At 32.1% G+C, this 17,631-nt stretch overlaps 1 protein-coding gene across 2 annotated transcripts in view; it reads left to right on the top strand.

Annotated features, from left to right (window-relative positions):
• LOC126891893 (arf-GAP domain and FG repeat-containing protein 1) overlaps positions 1-17,631 on the top strand; it is a 260,586-nt gene that overhangs the window by 225,943 nt on the left and 17,012 nt on the right. For both annotated transcript variants that reach the window (XM_050661234.1, XM_050661235.1), the window contains exons 4-5: positions 5,123-5,395; positions 11,120-11,382. In XM_050661234.1, coding sequence (XP_050517191.1) covers positions 5,123-5,395; positions 11,120-11,382 — 536 coding nt within the window. The remainder of the gene's footprint in view (positions 1-5,122; positions 5,396-11,119; positions 11,383-17,631) is intronic.

Raw genomic sequence — 17,631 nt, 5'->3', positions numbered from 1 at the left:
TTTTTGTATACTTCACTTGGTTTGGTGTATTAAATTTGTCAGTATGTATGAGAAATCTTGTAACCTGTCAAAGCAAAAGAAATATAGCTCAGTGGTAGAGCGTGTGACCGGAGATCAAGAGGTCCCGGGTTCAAATCCCGCACGATTCATATTATTTTTTTTTATATATTTTTGGTATCGTTTTAATAAAAAAATTTTACAAGTGGTAGGTATAGAAAGTTAGTTTAATATTTAAATAAAATACAAATAACCTGTTAAGTATATTAATTTCGTTGAAATCATAATAATAGAGGTATAACTTCTTACGTGCGTGCAAAGTACACACACATTCTTTTTTTTTATTTAATTCACAGCTATTCTGTTTATAACAATTAAGCAACCTAACTAGCGCCATTTTGAAGTTCAAGGTATATAGTTTATGTGTAAAGTTTGACTAAACTTTGAACTTCAATAAAGTGGTTAATAAAGCTTTAAAAATTACGTCCTAACGAAATCGATTCATGGTGGGTGGAGGGGAATAATTATTAAAATCTGTGCACTCAAAAAATGAAACTGATTCTTCAAACAAATGCTGCGATTGATATCGCCGGAGCTTGTCGATGGATTTTGATCATAATTTCTTTAATTTGTGTGTACTCGTAGTCTTATAGAGTACGTTATGTACACATATCCCCACCTAACATTACAAAATGTTAGGGGGAACCCCCCTTCTCACTCAGGGATATGAAAAATAGATTACGACCGATTCTAAGACCTACCAAATATACATATATAATTTCATAACAATCGATCAAGCGGTCTCAGAGGAGTATGGCAACTAATAGTGTGACAGGAGAATTTTATAGATGCAAATATATAGATTGCTATTAAAAAATAGGGGTTGGTGATAGAAGAGTGAACATTAAGGGTTGTATGTATTTTTTAATTCTACACCATATAAAATTAAGGTAGACAATTGTGTCCAAATAATCCTTAACAATGTTCCTTATAATTTATGGGCATGAAAAATAGATTATTCTTTTTCTCATGATCATCTTTCAGTGCGTCACAGTTTTTCGATTTCTCTCTAACGCATTAAATTGTATGTGACAAAAAAAAAGGCACGTCTGTGAATACTTTGGTAATTATTCTAGTTTGGTGATTATTCTAGTTGTCGATAGATGGCGCCATAATCAAAAAATAATTATTTATTAAATAAAATAATACTATTATCAATATAATCTATACAATTTATAAGACTATACAAATGAAAGAAAATACCATTTTATAAATGCAATAGACACAATTGATTTGGTTTTATTCCAAATTGAAAATAAAATTTGACAACTGTCAGATTTAACTAAAATGTCACGTTAGAATACATGTCATAAATGTGTATTATCACGGACTTACCTTTTTTTCTATAATTTGTGACGCACTGAAAAATGTTCATGAAAAGGAGAATAGAACCTATTCTCAGTCCTACAGGATATACGTGTAAAATTTCATAAAAATCGGTCAAGCCGTTTCGGAGGAGTATGGTAACTAACACTGTTACAGGAGAATTTTATGTATATAGAAGTAACTGTGAATTAAATAATAAAAGTGGCTAACTTTGACCGCAATTAACCTAGGCAAAAAGTTTTTTTTTTTTTGAACATTCGTGTAAAAATACCAGCTTTTGAAATTCCAAAGTAGATTTACTCTACAGTCAATATTAACAAAGCTTTTCAAATTGTTTTTAAGCCAAAAATGACTACTTTAGTAAAATGTTTTCGAAATGATAAAAATGACTTTTTATAGATTTTTTTAAATGCTTTGAAAATAAGTGTTCTTCTTTCATGTGCTTTCCACAGGATTGTTGTATCATTATTATTTTCTGAACAATAACATTGCAAAAAAAGCTCTTTTGGATAAACAAATTGAACAAAATTTAAACTAATTGGCAAATCGTCTTGAAATGTTTCGTCCATGATATGTACTGGTTCTCTCAAGTTTTCATGCAACATCAAAGTCAAAAGTTAATTTTCGCAAAAGTTATAGCAATTTTTTTATTTTCGAAATTTTAGTCTTATTTGGCAATTAGCGAAGCAACAGATGATCGGACCAAAATTCAAAAACTGCCATTTTGAACCTTTGCTTATCTACTAAAAGATGAATACTCTAAATAAGATATTTTTTTTCCCTGGAAGCCGTCTGTTGTGAACCGGTTGTACTGCAGCCACTTGGCTTATTGTACATCTTCCATTGTTTATGAAACCCATTCCAGAATTCTGGAACTCTGTACCAAATTAAATAAGAGATTTAAATAATTAATTAAATAAGATATTTCATTACCATATTTTTATCTGTAGCGATTTAAACGAAAAAACTGCCATTTTTGACCCTTATTTGTTAATAACTAAAATTCTCGTCCGAACTGTGACGGGCATTTTTGTATTTATAATGGGTATATAGTACCCAAAAAACCCATTTGCAACCTGGCTGCTCAAGTGTCCCGACAAAAATCTTATTTCTCTGGACTATTGACTCCGAGGCAAATAATGCTCAAACACACCCATACAAACGAATGAAAAATAAATGAAGAAGAAAAATAAAATGCAAAAATTTAATTTTAAAAAATTGCCGACATCACACGCTCTACCTAATAAGGATAATAATTGGAGTACATATCACTTTAATTTAAATAGTTTGTTGGTATTTTGTGAATTGTTAGTCATTATATTACCACGAAATTTTTTTATAAACAAAGCGGTTCTCCCGAATCCAGTTTAGGTCTTTAACTAATTATTTAATTTGTCTGCATCCTCAATATTTTAGATTTATATATCTGGAAAAATTATTATACACTTATGTGCAAAAAATTAGATCCATGCGTATTTTATAAAGAAGAAGACATATTTTTTGAGATGCCACTTATAGATTGTGCATAGATTTAAGGAAGAACATTAAATGTTAATAGGAAACGCAGTGTATTGTAATATTTATTTCGAATTTACTGATAGTTATTTTACACTTATATTTAAATAAAAACACTTAATTATTATTATTTTATTTACAAACACTTTAATTATTAAAATCACTTAATACCTAATTTATTAAAAACACTACAATGTCTAATTTATATTATACATAATAATATGATTTTCTCTTTACAAATCATTAGACTTAAATCCCACGAAAAAAGATACCTTCACAAATACGACATTCAAATAAATTACGCGACACGGTTTTATAAATGACTGAAAAACTCATTTAAAATAGTCTTTATTTATACAATCTGCAGTTAACCGAGTATTTTACAATATACCGGCAAAGTATGCGAAACATTTTTTTTAAAACATCGCATTATTCGAAGATTGAAAAAATGAAAAGTAGATTTGTTGACAAAAAAAAGTTATAACAAAATCATGTTTGTCATTTGTTATTAATATCTAGTATTCTATAATAAAGAAAATTAAGCAAAAAAGTATACCGGCAAACATTGTTGAAGTCATGAAACAAATGAACAATAACAATACAACAAAAATTAAAACAAACGACACCACTACGGCCAACATACCAATACCAGGAGGAATCAGGCTGGAAGACAGCCTCAGTTCATTTCTATTCAATATGCTAATGGATGAAATAATAGAAGATGTGGAATCGTTACAACTAGGATACAGACTCGGCCACCGTAGAATCAGTATAGTGTGCTATGGCGACGATGCAGCCCTGATTGCAGAGGACGAGGATGACCTAAAAAGACAACTTTATCGATTCTATCAAGCATGTCGACGGCTCAACATGAACATATCCACGCAGAAAACAAAAGGCATTACCATTGCGAAAGACCCAATTAGATGCAAGCTCGTGGTAGAGGGGAAACCCACAGAACGGCTAAACCAGTTCAAATACCTAGGTGCAGAGTTATCAAGTTATCATCTATCATGACCGAGCCAGACACCTAAGAGGACAAGTTAACAAGGCCGCTGTCTTGTCCGGATGTTTGAGAGGTGTGGTCTGGAATAACCCATATATGAGAATGGACAGCAAAGTTAGAATTTATAAAACTTGTATCAGACCTGTTATGACCTATGGCATTGAATCAAGAGAAGACACCAATAAACCGAAAATCATGCTACGAACAGCCTAAATGAAGCCACTAAGAGCAATAGCAGGGAAGACAAGAAGAGATAGAATACGAAACAACATCATCAGGGAACAATGTGGCGTGCAAGATGTAGTCAGATGGGGCAGGCAAAGACGAAGAGAATGGTTCAGTCATGTAAAAAGAATGGAGGAGCACAGACTACCAAGAGTTGCGCTAGAAGGAAAACCAGCAGGCAAGTGTCCACCAGGGAGGCCACCAAAAAGATGGAGAGATAGCTGACAGTCTACCTCTCAAGAAATACTGCAACGTCGGAATTAACAGATCTACAACAAGTATAAGAAGAAGAAGAATCTAGTATTTTCTCTTAGGGTAATTATAACAGCTTGTATACGTCTTGGCATCGTGGTAATTAAATTTTGAACATGAAGTTGGTGCAATTCGTTCCATACTGTCTGAAGAGCCGCAATAAGACAGGCAAGTTATTTGGGCGTGGTAGCCGAACTTAAATTCGTCTTCCCAGTGTGTTCTTTAGATTTTCGATTGGAGATTGAGGCCGGGGCTGAAAGTTGGCCAATTCGTACGGACTCTCGTGACGTCGTCTATGTATTCTTTGATGCTTCAAGCGCGGTGGGAATCCCGTTATCATCCATAAAAATAAAATTACGTCTTATGAATGGCGCAAAAGATTCCATATGCTCATCTAAAATGGTTGTTATATACAATGCTCCTGTCATAGAACTTCCATCCACAAGAACTAAGTCAGTAAGGACATCAGAAGGTATGTCATACTAAGCAAACCATAACTGGGCCCGCTCGATAGGTTATTCTGTCAACAATATTGCATTTAGCAAATGGTTTTTGTCTTCTTCAGATTATTTCGCGACCGTCCAAAACCTGGACTCATCTGAGTATATTCATAAAACATAACTTCCTATTGTTTGCGGTTATGACAACAAAAAATTGAACAACTAATCAATGTTCGTGTTACGTACAATAATATAAATGTTTTCTCAAATTTCAAAAAATTCATTTTTTCTGTTTTCGTAGATCTGCAAAATCCATCTCCATTCAACTACATAAACAACAGTTGGGACCAGCTTACGCCCGTTGCGCCACTGAACAATCCTCTGAACAGTACTATGTCAGTTCGACCAACAGAAGACAGATATGCCGCTCTCAAAGATTTAGATAACGAATTTAAGTCTCAGAAGAACGGTAGCTTGGATTGGAGCAACAGCTCGACTGGATCTTCGATACCCACAGGCTCAGTAAACAGCTCACCTTCGCCTCAGCCTTCCGTTTTTGGATCCCACAACCCAGGTAAGTTTTTTTTTAATGGCATGGACTTTATGTCATTCAGCCAGTCACAACATGAGTATTAGTGTCATGTGTAGTGTGTATGTTGAGTAAGTGTCTTGTTACTTTGCAAAGTCGACTTCATTGTCTTTGCAAAGAGACGCTAATTGTATCCGAACGTCTGCCCCAGGTAAGTTGATGAATTAAAAATCCACAAGGAAAAGAAAGAATTTTTCCTGTAGCTGGCTGTATACCATCAATCACAATTTTTTTTTGAAAAATCCTTTGTAAAAGGTTTAAAAACTTTTATTAAAATTCATTTAAGGGATACATCACAACAGAACCTTTTCGATGTTCTTACAAAATCATCATCAGTGTTAACAGTAAACAGGTTGAATGCTAGCTGAGCCACAAAAGAAATACCAGGGTGAGAACGCTTTAAATGGTTATTGTATAAATTCATATTTGCTTGTAACTCCATAGGATTGATATAGTTTATAAGGAATTATGCCCTTAGGTAAAGTATGACCTTCCCATCACGTGGGATGTAAAGTGAGTTGTTTTGTCTCTACATTACGACAGTTAGTCAGTTGCCATATAACTAAAAACAGAAGTAATTTTTATTGCAATAACACCAATATTTATAAAGTTAGCAACTAAAGAACATAACAAAGCTAACTTAATATTGTATGTGAGAAAACATGTTAGGAATGAAAGTCATTGTACATTGTACAATATAGTCCGAAAAGATTGGTCATCAATTATACCACAGATTCTGGGTCCAAAAATAAGTTGATTGAACCTCAGTTACCTATATACAATAGTGCACACAAAAAAAGTTACAGCCCTTTGAAGTTACAAAATAAAAATCGATTTTTTTTCATATATCGAAAACTCTTAGAGATGTTTTATTGAAAATAGACATGTGGCATTCCTATGGCAGCAACATCTTAAAAAAAATTAAAGTAAAATTTGTGCACCCCGTAAAAATTTTATGGGGGTTTTGTTCCTTTAAACCCCCCCCCCCCCAAAACTTTTGTGTACGTTCCAATTAAATTATTATGGCACCATTGGTTAAACACAATGTTTTTAAATCTTTTTTGACTCTTAGTACTTTTTCGATAAGCCAGTGTTTATTGTATTTTGAATATTTGTCGCATCCACCACATATTTGTATATGGCATATGGTTAAGTACGATTATAGAGACCTTAATAATCTGAAAATTTATTTATAATTTAAATTTTTAGGTATATTTTGAAAAAGAAGCCACATCTCGATAAAAGGTGACTTGTCAAAAAAAGACTAAGAGGCAAAAAAGTTTTAAAAACACTGTGTTTAACTAATGGCATCATAATAATAGTTTAATTGGAACGTACACAAACATTTGGGGGGTTTAAAGGAATAAAACCCCCATAAAATTTTTATGTAAATATATTAAAAAAGAATCCGCAGCTCGATAAAAACTGGCTTATCTAAAAAATACTAAGAGACAAAAAAGTTTTGAAAACATTGTGTTTAACTAATGGTACTACAATTATGAATTAATTGGAACGTACACAAAAGTTTGGGGGGGTTTAAGGGAACAAACTTCACTGTAATTTTGTTTTAAGATGTTCCTGCCATAAGAATGTTAAATGTTCATTTTCAATAAAAAATCTTTAATAGTTTTCGATATATTGAAAAAAATCGATTTTCATTTTGTAACTTCAATGGGGTGTAACTTTTTGAAGTTATACTTCTTTAGGCGCGATTGAAAGTAAAATTTTTCATAAATCTGCGCGCATGCGCACACAGACAGTATGACGTTTAGTGCTTATCTTTCAAATTATGTATCAGCGCAAATAAGCCATTAAAATAATATATTAGTGTTTTTTAGTAAATGTATTATTTATTATAATTTTGTGTCTTTGGATTTGTCTTCCTTGGGCGTAAAATAATAAAACATCTATTTTTATATTTCACTTGTCACCGTGATGTGTAATTATGTATATCTGAAACGTCAGTAACATGCGCCTTGATGGCCTGGTTGGTAGAGCATTGGACCAGAGATCGAGAAATCGCGAGATTGCAGGTTCAAATCCCGGACGATTCATACTTTTTTCTTTTTTTTTTAATAGTTGGCATTGTTAACTTTTGGTTAATTTTTGGTAATTATTCTTAATTTTTTGTATTGTAACTGTTAAGTATATTTATTTCGTTAAAATTATATAACAGAAGTATAACTTCTTACGTGCGTACAAAGTACACACAAATTCTTTTTTTATGAGCAAATTGTTGCACAATGTTTGCTGTATTCCCTGTGCCATACTTTTTGGAGGCTCTACAGGGTGATCAACTTCTGTGACAAAGTCCAATATATCTGTAATTATACAATATATGAAAAAAAGTTGTTAATAAAAGTTATAGACACCTTTAATGTACACATTTTAAAATTAGTGAAAATTATACAGGGTCCTCCATAACACGGTGCCAAACCAAAGTTATGTTTTTTTTAAATGGAACACCCTGTATTTTGTTCAAAATCTGGTTTCTCTACATTTTTCTGATTCTAGAGATATAACACTTGTCTAGGGTTATACTGAGTGTTTCAAAGTTACGAGCACTTTTATTAAAAAATCATACTGATTTGATCGCCCTATATGTTTCTAACGGTGTAATATAAACTTATTTTTTTAATGCTTTTGACTGTCAATATTAAAGTAGTTTTGCAACAATGTACAATTTTTTTATAACTACACAAATTGTATACTGGGTAAGTCAAAATGTAAATACAAGATTTTCTTCATAATTTTAAATGGAACACCCTGTATTTTATATTATTATCGAAAAGTTCTATCACTATACTTACATATTTTTTAAATATTCCCTATACCTAAAGTTATTAGTTTTCGAGATATTTTAGTTTTATTGTTGATAACAACATGTATTACTTAGTTGTTAATACCAATACTTTAATTTATTAAAATTTATTAAAAAAACTAAATTAAATAAAAAAATTTTAAATGTACTTTTTATGTTATAAAAGGTGTTCAAAATGACCTCTAATAACGTCTACACAAGCCTGGAGACGAGTTTCGAAAGACCTACTGATGTTTGTAAGCATTTGTTGTGGACACTTTGAAAGGCGTTTTGAATCCTTATTTTCATATCGTCAACTATTGTTGGAGGTGTGTCCTATACACTACGTCTTTAATATATAACCCCAGAAAAAGAAGTCAACTTCGTTTAATTCTAGTGAACTGGCCCATCTCTTCCTGTCCATCTTTCAGGAAATAGTTCATCGAGTTCACCGTTGACAAGTGCGTTGTGGTGAGCAGGGGCTCTGTCGTGAAGGTACCACATATGTTGGCGGATATTTAATGGTACATTTTCAAGTAGAATAGGTAAATGATTCACTAGAAAATGTAAATAAACCTCACCATTTACCGATTCCTCAAAGAAAAAAGGACCGATAACGTAATTGCCTATGATTCTACCCCAAACATTTAAGGACCATCTTGTTTGACTCTGTGTCTGAGCACAGTACGGATTGGTTGTGGAATAATAATGAAAGTTGTGTCTGTTTACACTACCATTTTTGTGGAATGTTGCCTCGTCTTCAAAAAGAAAAAGAACAAACTCAAATAAATCTCTCTATAACTATTTGTTGTTGTGACCATTGACAAAATTGTACTCTTCGTTCAAAATCATCCCCAACAAGTTCCTGATGTAATTGTATATGATATGGGTGCATATTGTTTTTTTTTGAGTATGTTTTGGATAGATCCATAACTTATATCTTGCTCTCTTGTAATATTTTGAATACTTGTATGAGGATTTTCTGTAATAGGCAGTAAAACATTTAATTCATTTTCATCCGTAATAATGATTTTTGTTTTTTCCTTTGCTTCATAAACAGAACCAGTACGATTAAACCTGTCTAATAAGTTCTCAAATGCTCTCTTATTTGGTTGTTGACGCTATGGACACCGTTCCTTATAAATTCTTGTGGCAACTAATGAGTTTTTGAAACACTCTCCTAAAATCTATATCATGTCTGTCATTTCTCCACGACTAAAATTCATTGTTAGGTAACAGTTATAACAATATGGCAAACAATTATAATCAATAACAAAAATCAAAACGTACAGATAATTAAAATCTTACATCTGACAGTTCTTGTGTCAATTATTTCAAAGCCACCTTAAACAAGAACTTGCAGCAATTTATAGTTTCGATTTCTTCGCGGAAAATTAATATCATTTTGTTAGTAAATATAAAATTGTCGTTATTGTATAGAATTTACCATAAACTTGGAGAAAAAATGAAATGCAGTCTAATTTTAATTATCATTAACAAACTCATTGGAGGTTTGTAATATTAAGGTGATACAGTAGCGATCAACAGGTAGCCAAAACGCGTTCCAAGATTGCGGCTATAATTTTGAATATTTTTTCGAGATATTTGGCACACGTATTCGTAATATAATAAAGAATGGCGGTACAGAGCCCAATTTGAAAAATATATTAATATGTGGAAATTACTCTGTAATTAAATAAAATATTAAAAAAACGAGCCTGTACCGCCATTAAGAAGAACAAAAAAATACACTTTCTTCAAATAAACTTTTTTATCCGATGCCTAGATTTTGTGTCATTTTGGAACTACTAATGAAATAAAAAACTTTAGTAGTTCCAAAATGACACAAAATCTAGGCATCGGATAAAAAAGTTTATTTGAAGAAAGTGTATTTTTTGTTCTTCTTAATGGCGGTACAGGCTTGTTTTTTTAATATTGTATTTAATTACAGAGTAATTTCCACATATTAATATATTTTTCAAATTGGGCTCTGTACCGCCATTCTTTATTATATTACGAATACGTTTGCCAAATATCTCGAAAAAATATTCAAAATTACAGCCGCAATCTTGGAACGCGTTTTCGCTACCTGTTGATCGCTACTGTTTCCTCTTAAGGGTAATTAATTTACTGTAATAAACGTATCTATGAGTTATCAACAATAAAACTAAAATATCTCGAAAACTAATAACTTTAGGTATAGGGAATATTTAAAAGATATGCAAGTATAATGAAAGAACTTTTCGATGGTAATATAAAATACAGGGTGTTCCATTTAAAAATATGCAGAAAATCTTTTATTTTCATTTTGACTTACCCTGTATACAATTTGTGTAGTGATAAAAAAATTGTACGTTGTTGCAAAACTACTTTAATATTGACAGTCAACAGCAGTAAAAAAATAAGTTTATATTGTACTGTTAGAATCATACAGGGCGATCAAATCAGTATGATTTTTTTATAAAAGTGCTCATAACTTTGAAACACTCAGTATAACCCTAGACAAGTATTATATCTCTAGAATCAGAAAAATGTAGAGAAACCAGATTTTGAATAAAATACAGGGTGTTCCGTTTAAAAAAACAACTTTGGTTTGGCACCGTGTTATGGAGGACCCTGTATATTTCTCACTAATTTTAAAATGTGTACATTAAAGGTGTCTATATTTTTTATTAACAACTTTTTTTCATATATTTTATAATAACAGATATAATGGACTTTGTCACAGAAGTTGATCACCCTGTATAATAGACAATATTTTTTTGCATTCGTTTATTTAATTCAAATTACACAACATGAAATTACTAAGCATAAACTAGAATTCATCAAATGAGTTTAGTTTTTTGCTCGCAAGTGTAGTTTTATAATCTTAATATATAATATAGCAATTGTTTTTTTTTCTCTTTTAGGTCAGTTTATGGGTACGTTCCCTTTGAACCAAGACAACACATCCAACTTAGTCTCAAATCCATTTAACAATAACGATTTAACAAGTGACATCAATTGGCCCAACCTAAATCCACCGTTACAACAAAAATTAGTTAATCCATTTAGAGATATAATGAAAACAAATGGCTACATGCAGGATTTCCATCCAGTAGGAGCCTTTCCGCCTCAAGCTGTGCCTTTTGCCGTTAACGGAACCAACGGATGGACCCAAAATCCTTTTAAGGTATGTCTTACATGTTATGATGGTCATTAATCAATTAATGATATCATCTCTACCGTTAGTTGTCATGAGCTGGCTATCCTTATGCAACCCACTTTACACTAGAGTACTAGAGTGTAGTGTGTAGGGTCATGAGTTCGAATCTCACCAGGGTCAGAAATTTTTCGTTTATTATAAATTAATAAATGAAAATACACACCGGCAAAATTGAAGGAACACCTTAAAAATGGGGCATGTTTCATGTCTCGAATCTTCTAAACCAGTTGTCCGATTTGAGTGATTTTTTTAGTATGTTGTAGCCTTATGATTTAAGAATATCAGTGTAATAATATTGTTGCTAGACAGGTAAATGTCATTTTATACCGGGTGTTACAATCATGCTGTGTTTTTTCCTTAAAGTTCGGAACACCCTCTGGAATATTCTAGCCTATATAAAATATTGAAATTAAAACTTCATTGTAGCCTTAAGCTTTCTTAACATTTTCTTTTTCAATTCGTTTGCTTATGTTGGATAATAAAAAAGTTGTTAAAGCACCTAATTTTTTTATTATCCAACATAAGCAAATGAATCAAAAAAGAAAATGTTAAGAAAGCTTAAGGCTACAATACAATTTTAATTTCAATAATTTATATAGACTAGAATGCTAGAATATTCCACAGGGTGTTCCGAACTTTAACGAAAAAACACAGTATGATTGTTACACCCGGTATAAAATGACATCTACCTATCTAGCAACAATATTATTACACTGATATTCTTAGATAATCAGGCTACAACATACCAAAAAATCACTTAAATCGGACTGGTTTAGGAGATTCGAAAGATCAAACATGTCCCATTTTTAAGGTGTTCCTTTAATCTTGCCGGTGTGTGCAGTTTATGTCCTTGTGGGATCGGTACTCACCAATTCACCGTACCTACCATGCCAATGGCCATTAGTTGTCCAGGCATTAGCAAAAAAAAATTAGAATACATTGATAACAGGTTGTCAGTCAAAAATTGGCCGCAAATAGTTTTAAATAACATAATAGTAATTAATTTTGGAAATAAAAATTCGTTCATGGCGTAGGTGCTTGTTTTTATATCAAAGATTATTTTTTTCTAATACGAGGATATAAGGATCCCTGTGAAAAAATGGCCGCAAATTGGGTTACCAGCCGTTAAACGCGAGGTGTCAGAGATAAACTGAAAGAAAGCTAGCGCGCAACGCCACTGGTTTGACAAGGTTGACAATGTTTGATGGCGAATGGGAGTTGCTAAAGCAACCATCTTGTTAAACCAGTGGCATTGCGCGCTAGCGTTTCATTTGTTCTCTGGTTGGTCTCGTTTTAAAAGCTGGCAACCGTAATTTGCGGCCACTTTTTCACTTTTTCTTCTTCTTTTTCTTCAGCCTTAAGTAATCCAACTTTGGACATAGTGTGACAATAGTGACAATTCAATCCAATGATGGAAGCTAGGACAAATAATCCCCGGAAAAATAATCCCGGACAAAAAATCCCCACAAATTATCCCTGGACAAAAAATCCCCAGACAAAAAATCCCCACAAATAATCCCCGAATCCCCGGACAAAAAATCCGTACAAAATATTCCGGACTGATAATCCCCACAAATTTTTTTGGACAAAATATCCCCACAAAAAATCCCCAAGAAATATTTGCTGCCGAATAGTTCTCTAAAAGATTTTCCGTGAATGCAATCGACGCAAACGTGTTTCTACCTCAGTGCATGAGAGTTATAGCAATCACCATGAAACCTGTTTTGGGCACGAAAATAATGATTAGCAATTAAAATTAAGCATGCATTTTAATTTCGATTACCAAATTTCGAATTGCAATTGTTGAGTATTTTGGCTGTGGGAATCATATTGTAATTATTCGGTTAAATCTTTTGCTGGCCTTGCTTTGAACAACTCTGTTTAAAACATTGCCTATCCGTGATGATACCTGTTGGTCCTGGATACGATAGTCTTGATTCTAATGCAAAAAAACTGTTCCTTTTTGGTTTGATTTTTGGATAAATGTTTTTTTATGGATGCACACAGATCCTCAATTACGTTTTTTAAAAACCGGATGAAGAATAGTATTGCTCATGAATTTGTTCCTAAAAGCACCAAAAAGTTAAAATAATCGAAAAGCTTTGTAGAACTTTCTTCGCGATGCGTGTTTCTGTAGACGAGGCAACGAAGCATTAAACCTAGGAATTTTGTGCAGTACGATGAATCGTTATGCAACTTTTTGCATTCGATTCGGAGAGTGTCAGGCAATTTTGTGAACTAAATTGATCTCCGGCAAAAATTTTTGTGCATGAGAAAAAGCATCTTTAAAGGGTATCTCGAAGAGATGGAAAATAAAAAATTTAGGACTCAGGAAATATTGACGGAAATGAGTTAAATTTTTATACTTGGGTGTTTAGGAGGTCACTGAACACGAATTTCATGAGGTACCCGGTCTCCGAAGTACCTGGTGCCCAGGGTGGACCTCGTCGCCTGGGACGACCGAATAATTCGCGGGACGATCGAATAATTCGCGAAATGAAGATTGGATCGAAAAAATTGAAAAATACGTGTTCAATATTTTTCAAAAATCTATCGAATGACACTAATCACGACCACCCCCTGGAGGTGGGGTGGGGGTAACTTTACAATCTTATTCGAGACATTTTTTAGAATTGTGGACAGATGGCACTGTCGGTAATCGGAACTGTGTGTAGGTAATCGGAAAAACGATTTTTTCGTGATACCATAGGTAAATTATAGAAACGGTCTAATATCTCGAGAAATTCACTTCCAAATAAAAAACCAAAAAATACATCTTTTATATTTTTTAAGAACCTATCGAATAACATAAAACACGACCCTCCACTCCACCCCTTGGAGGCGGGGTGGAGTGTAATTTTAAAATCTTAAATAGGAGCCCCTATTTTTTATTGCAGATTTGGATTCCTTACTTAAAAATAAGTAACTTTTATTCGAGACATTTTTTCGAATTATGGATAGATGGCGCTATAATCGGAAAAACACTATTTATTAACGCCATCTATTAACAATTCTAAAAAATGTTTCGAATAAATATTACTTATTTTTTCATGAGGAATTCCAAATCTGCAATAAAACATGGCATGGGGATTTTCATTTAAGATTTTAAAGTTAACCCCCACCCCACCTCCAGGGGGTGGAGTGGAGAGTCGTGTTTGATGTTATTCGATAGGTTCTTGAAAAATATTAAATACGTATTTTTTGGTCTTTTATTTGGAAGTGAATTTCTCGAGATATTAGACTGTTTCTATAATTTATCTATGGTATCACGATAAATCGTTTTTTCCGATTATAGCGCCATCTATCCAGAATTCGAAAAATTTTCTCGAATAAAATTTGCTTATTTTTACGTAAGCAATCCAAATCTGTAATAACAAATAGGCGTTTCCGTTTAAGATTTTAAAGTTACCCCCACCCCACCTCCAGGGGATGGAGTGGGAGGTCGTCTTTAGTGTCATTCGATAGATTTTTAAAAAATATTAAACGCGTATTTTTTAGTTTTTCGATCCTATCTTCATTTCGCGAATTATTCGATCGTCTCGCGCCACTTGCTTCCAGTTGTGTCCTTCAGTCTTCTTAATGTCATCAGCCCCGGTAGCGCCCAAAATCTCGACATCCAAAATCCCGACAGCCAAAATCCCGACGGCCAAAACACCGACACGCCAGAATCCCGACACGCCAGAATCCCGACAGACCAAAATCCCGACATGCAACAATCCTCGCATAAGCAAAAATCCCGACCACTACATTTTGAATATTAATTGTTTTTCTTTTCAAATGCAATACCAAATCATATTATTATAGAGTATTGAAATTGAAAAATTAATTACTTACTAATAGGGCAGTCAATGAGGGTATTTGGCTCCGAATTCCATTCTACTACATCGGTTTACTTGATATTTTCACAGCAAGTAGGGAATAGCTCAAGAAACAAAGTCTACCCTATGCCGATGTGTGCTTTTATCTTGGAGGTGAAAAGTGTTTTGGTTAAAATAGCCACGGAAAAGGCTAGAGAACCTAATTTTAACCAAAAACTGTTCTATAATTATTTTTTGAAAACTCAATACTTTTTGAGTTATTCATGGTTGAAAATTGACCATTTTCATTGAAAAATGACACCTTTTCGGACGGATTTTTGCGAATACCTTAAAAACTATGCATCTAACAAGAAAACTATATAAAATATTTCTGTAGGTTATAAAAAAAGAAAGAGATTGGTTCCTTCATAAATCTTCTAGTTAAAATATAAAGAGGGATATGGTAGGTAAGTAGAGGTTATGGTAGGTTTGTTTTTGTTTGCTGCATGCTCAAATCGATGTATTCAACTTGAAATAACAGAGAAACTTGTCGATTATACTAATAACTTTTGTAGTACTTGAAAAGACCTTTAAAATGAGCAATACTAAATGTCGATTACATACAAAATAAGCGAGATATTCTGCAAAAAAGTTTATGACTAATGTATTTTAAGAAGAAATGAGAAGTATATTTAACCCCTCATCCATCAGAATTTAAATACATCGTTTTCCTTTTACAATACTTTTTATTATAGTGTTGTTTCTATGTTCAAAAATTTGGACTGGATCAATGGTTTTTGAAAGAAATAAGATCAAATTATAGAGCGCATTTTTAAATTTTCTTAAAAATCTTCCTTTTCCTCCATGTAACTCGAAAAAGATAAGAGATACGAAAAAAAGATACCACACAAAAATGTAGGGCTTTTTCAGATAAATATTTCCTTTTTATTTTTCATTACTGTATCTGTTATCATTTTCAAGTTACATGGAGAAAAAGGAAGATTTTTAAGAAAATTTAAAAATGCGCTCTATAATTTAATTCTTTTGTTCAAAAACCATTCATTTTAAACCCGTCCAACTTTTTGAACATAGAAATAATACTATAATAAAAGGTATTGTAGAAGGAAAACGATGCATTTACATTTTGGTGAATGGTTGTTAAAATTACTTCTCATTTTTTCTTAAAATACATTAGTTATCAAATTTGTTTGCAGCATATCTCGCTTAGTTTTAATGTAATGGACCTTTAATATAGCTCATTTTAAAGATCTTTTCAAGCACTACAAAAGGTATTAGTAGCATTATACACCTAAAATCGACCGTTTCTCTGTTATTTCAAGTTGAATACACCAATTTGAGAATGTACCAAAAAACAAACTATTTTTACCTACCATATCTCTTTTTGTATTATAACTAGAAGATTTATGAAGGCAAGTGTTTCTTTGTTTTTTTTATAACCTACAAAAATGTTTAATACAGTTTTTTTAGTTAGATGCACAGTTTTAAGGTATTCGCAAAAAATTGTTCGAAAAGATATTGATAATATTATATGAAAGTAAACTTGGATTCAGGATTTGATTACACATATATTATTGGACTATAGTATATTGGCAAAAAAATAATTTAATTCATATACCCATGTTAGAAATTTTATTTAGAAAATTAGTTCATATTAAATGGTAAATACTTTTTTCTACGACCGTTTAATAACATGCTCATTATTCGCTATTTTTTCATAGATAATAGCACCCATTACTGTACCCGTGAGTAATAATTCATTACTCACGGGCTGAAGTTACTCACGGGTCATTACTCACGGGCTGAAGTTAGATTCAAGTGACGCATGCCACTTTTAATATTAATCGTATATAGACTGCAAATAAAATTACTTAAAGTTGTTTATTTAATACAATAATTATTGTAAGTTATATCAATAATTAACTTCAAAAAATGTTTAAAGGAATTTTAACTGTAACAATGTCAGTATATTTTTTACGTTTATATCTTGTTTACCTGTTTACTAAACATTTTGACGTTTATCATTTATTTTAGTGACAGTGACATTAGCTCATTTTTATTTTATGTTAATTGGAATTTATAACTAATATTGTGTTTATTTTTCAAGTTATATTGTGTTAAATATGTTATAATATATTATGTATAGTTATATTATATATAGCTAAATGTAAATATACATTATAACTATTGAAATACGTCCACCGATAACAGCCATTTCCTATTTATTAGATTAATTAACAGTAGGTACAAATTTAAGCTTATAATTTTTCGGAAACGAATAGAACTTATATTGACTATTTCTAGTTGTATTTTTACAATAAATAATAATTTAGTAATAGTAGGCAACCAATTATTCAGCCACGTACTAGAGGTAAATAACATTTAGGTATTCTTGTAAATT

The sequence above is a fragment of the Diabrotica virgifera genome, chromosome 9, assembly GCF_917563875.1.
Source record: "Diabrotica virgifera virgifera chromosome 9, PGI_DIABVI_V3a".
NCBI classification, from domain to species: domain Eukaryota; kingdom Metazoa; phylum Arthropoda; class Insecta; order Coleoptera; family Chrysomelidae; genus Diabrotica; species Diabrotica virgifera.
Note: the sequence above shows the minus strand (reverse complement) of the source record. Positions and strands in the feature narration are given on the sequence as shown.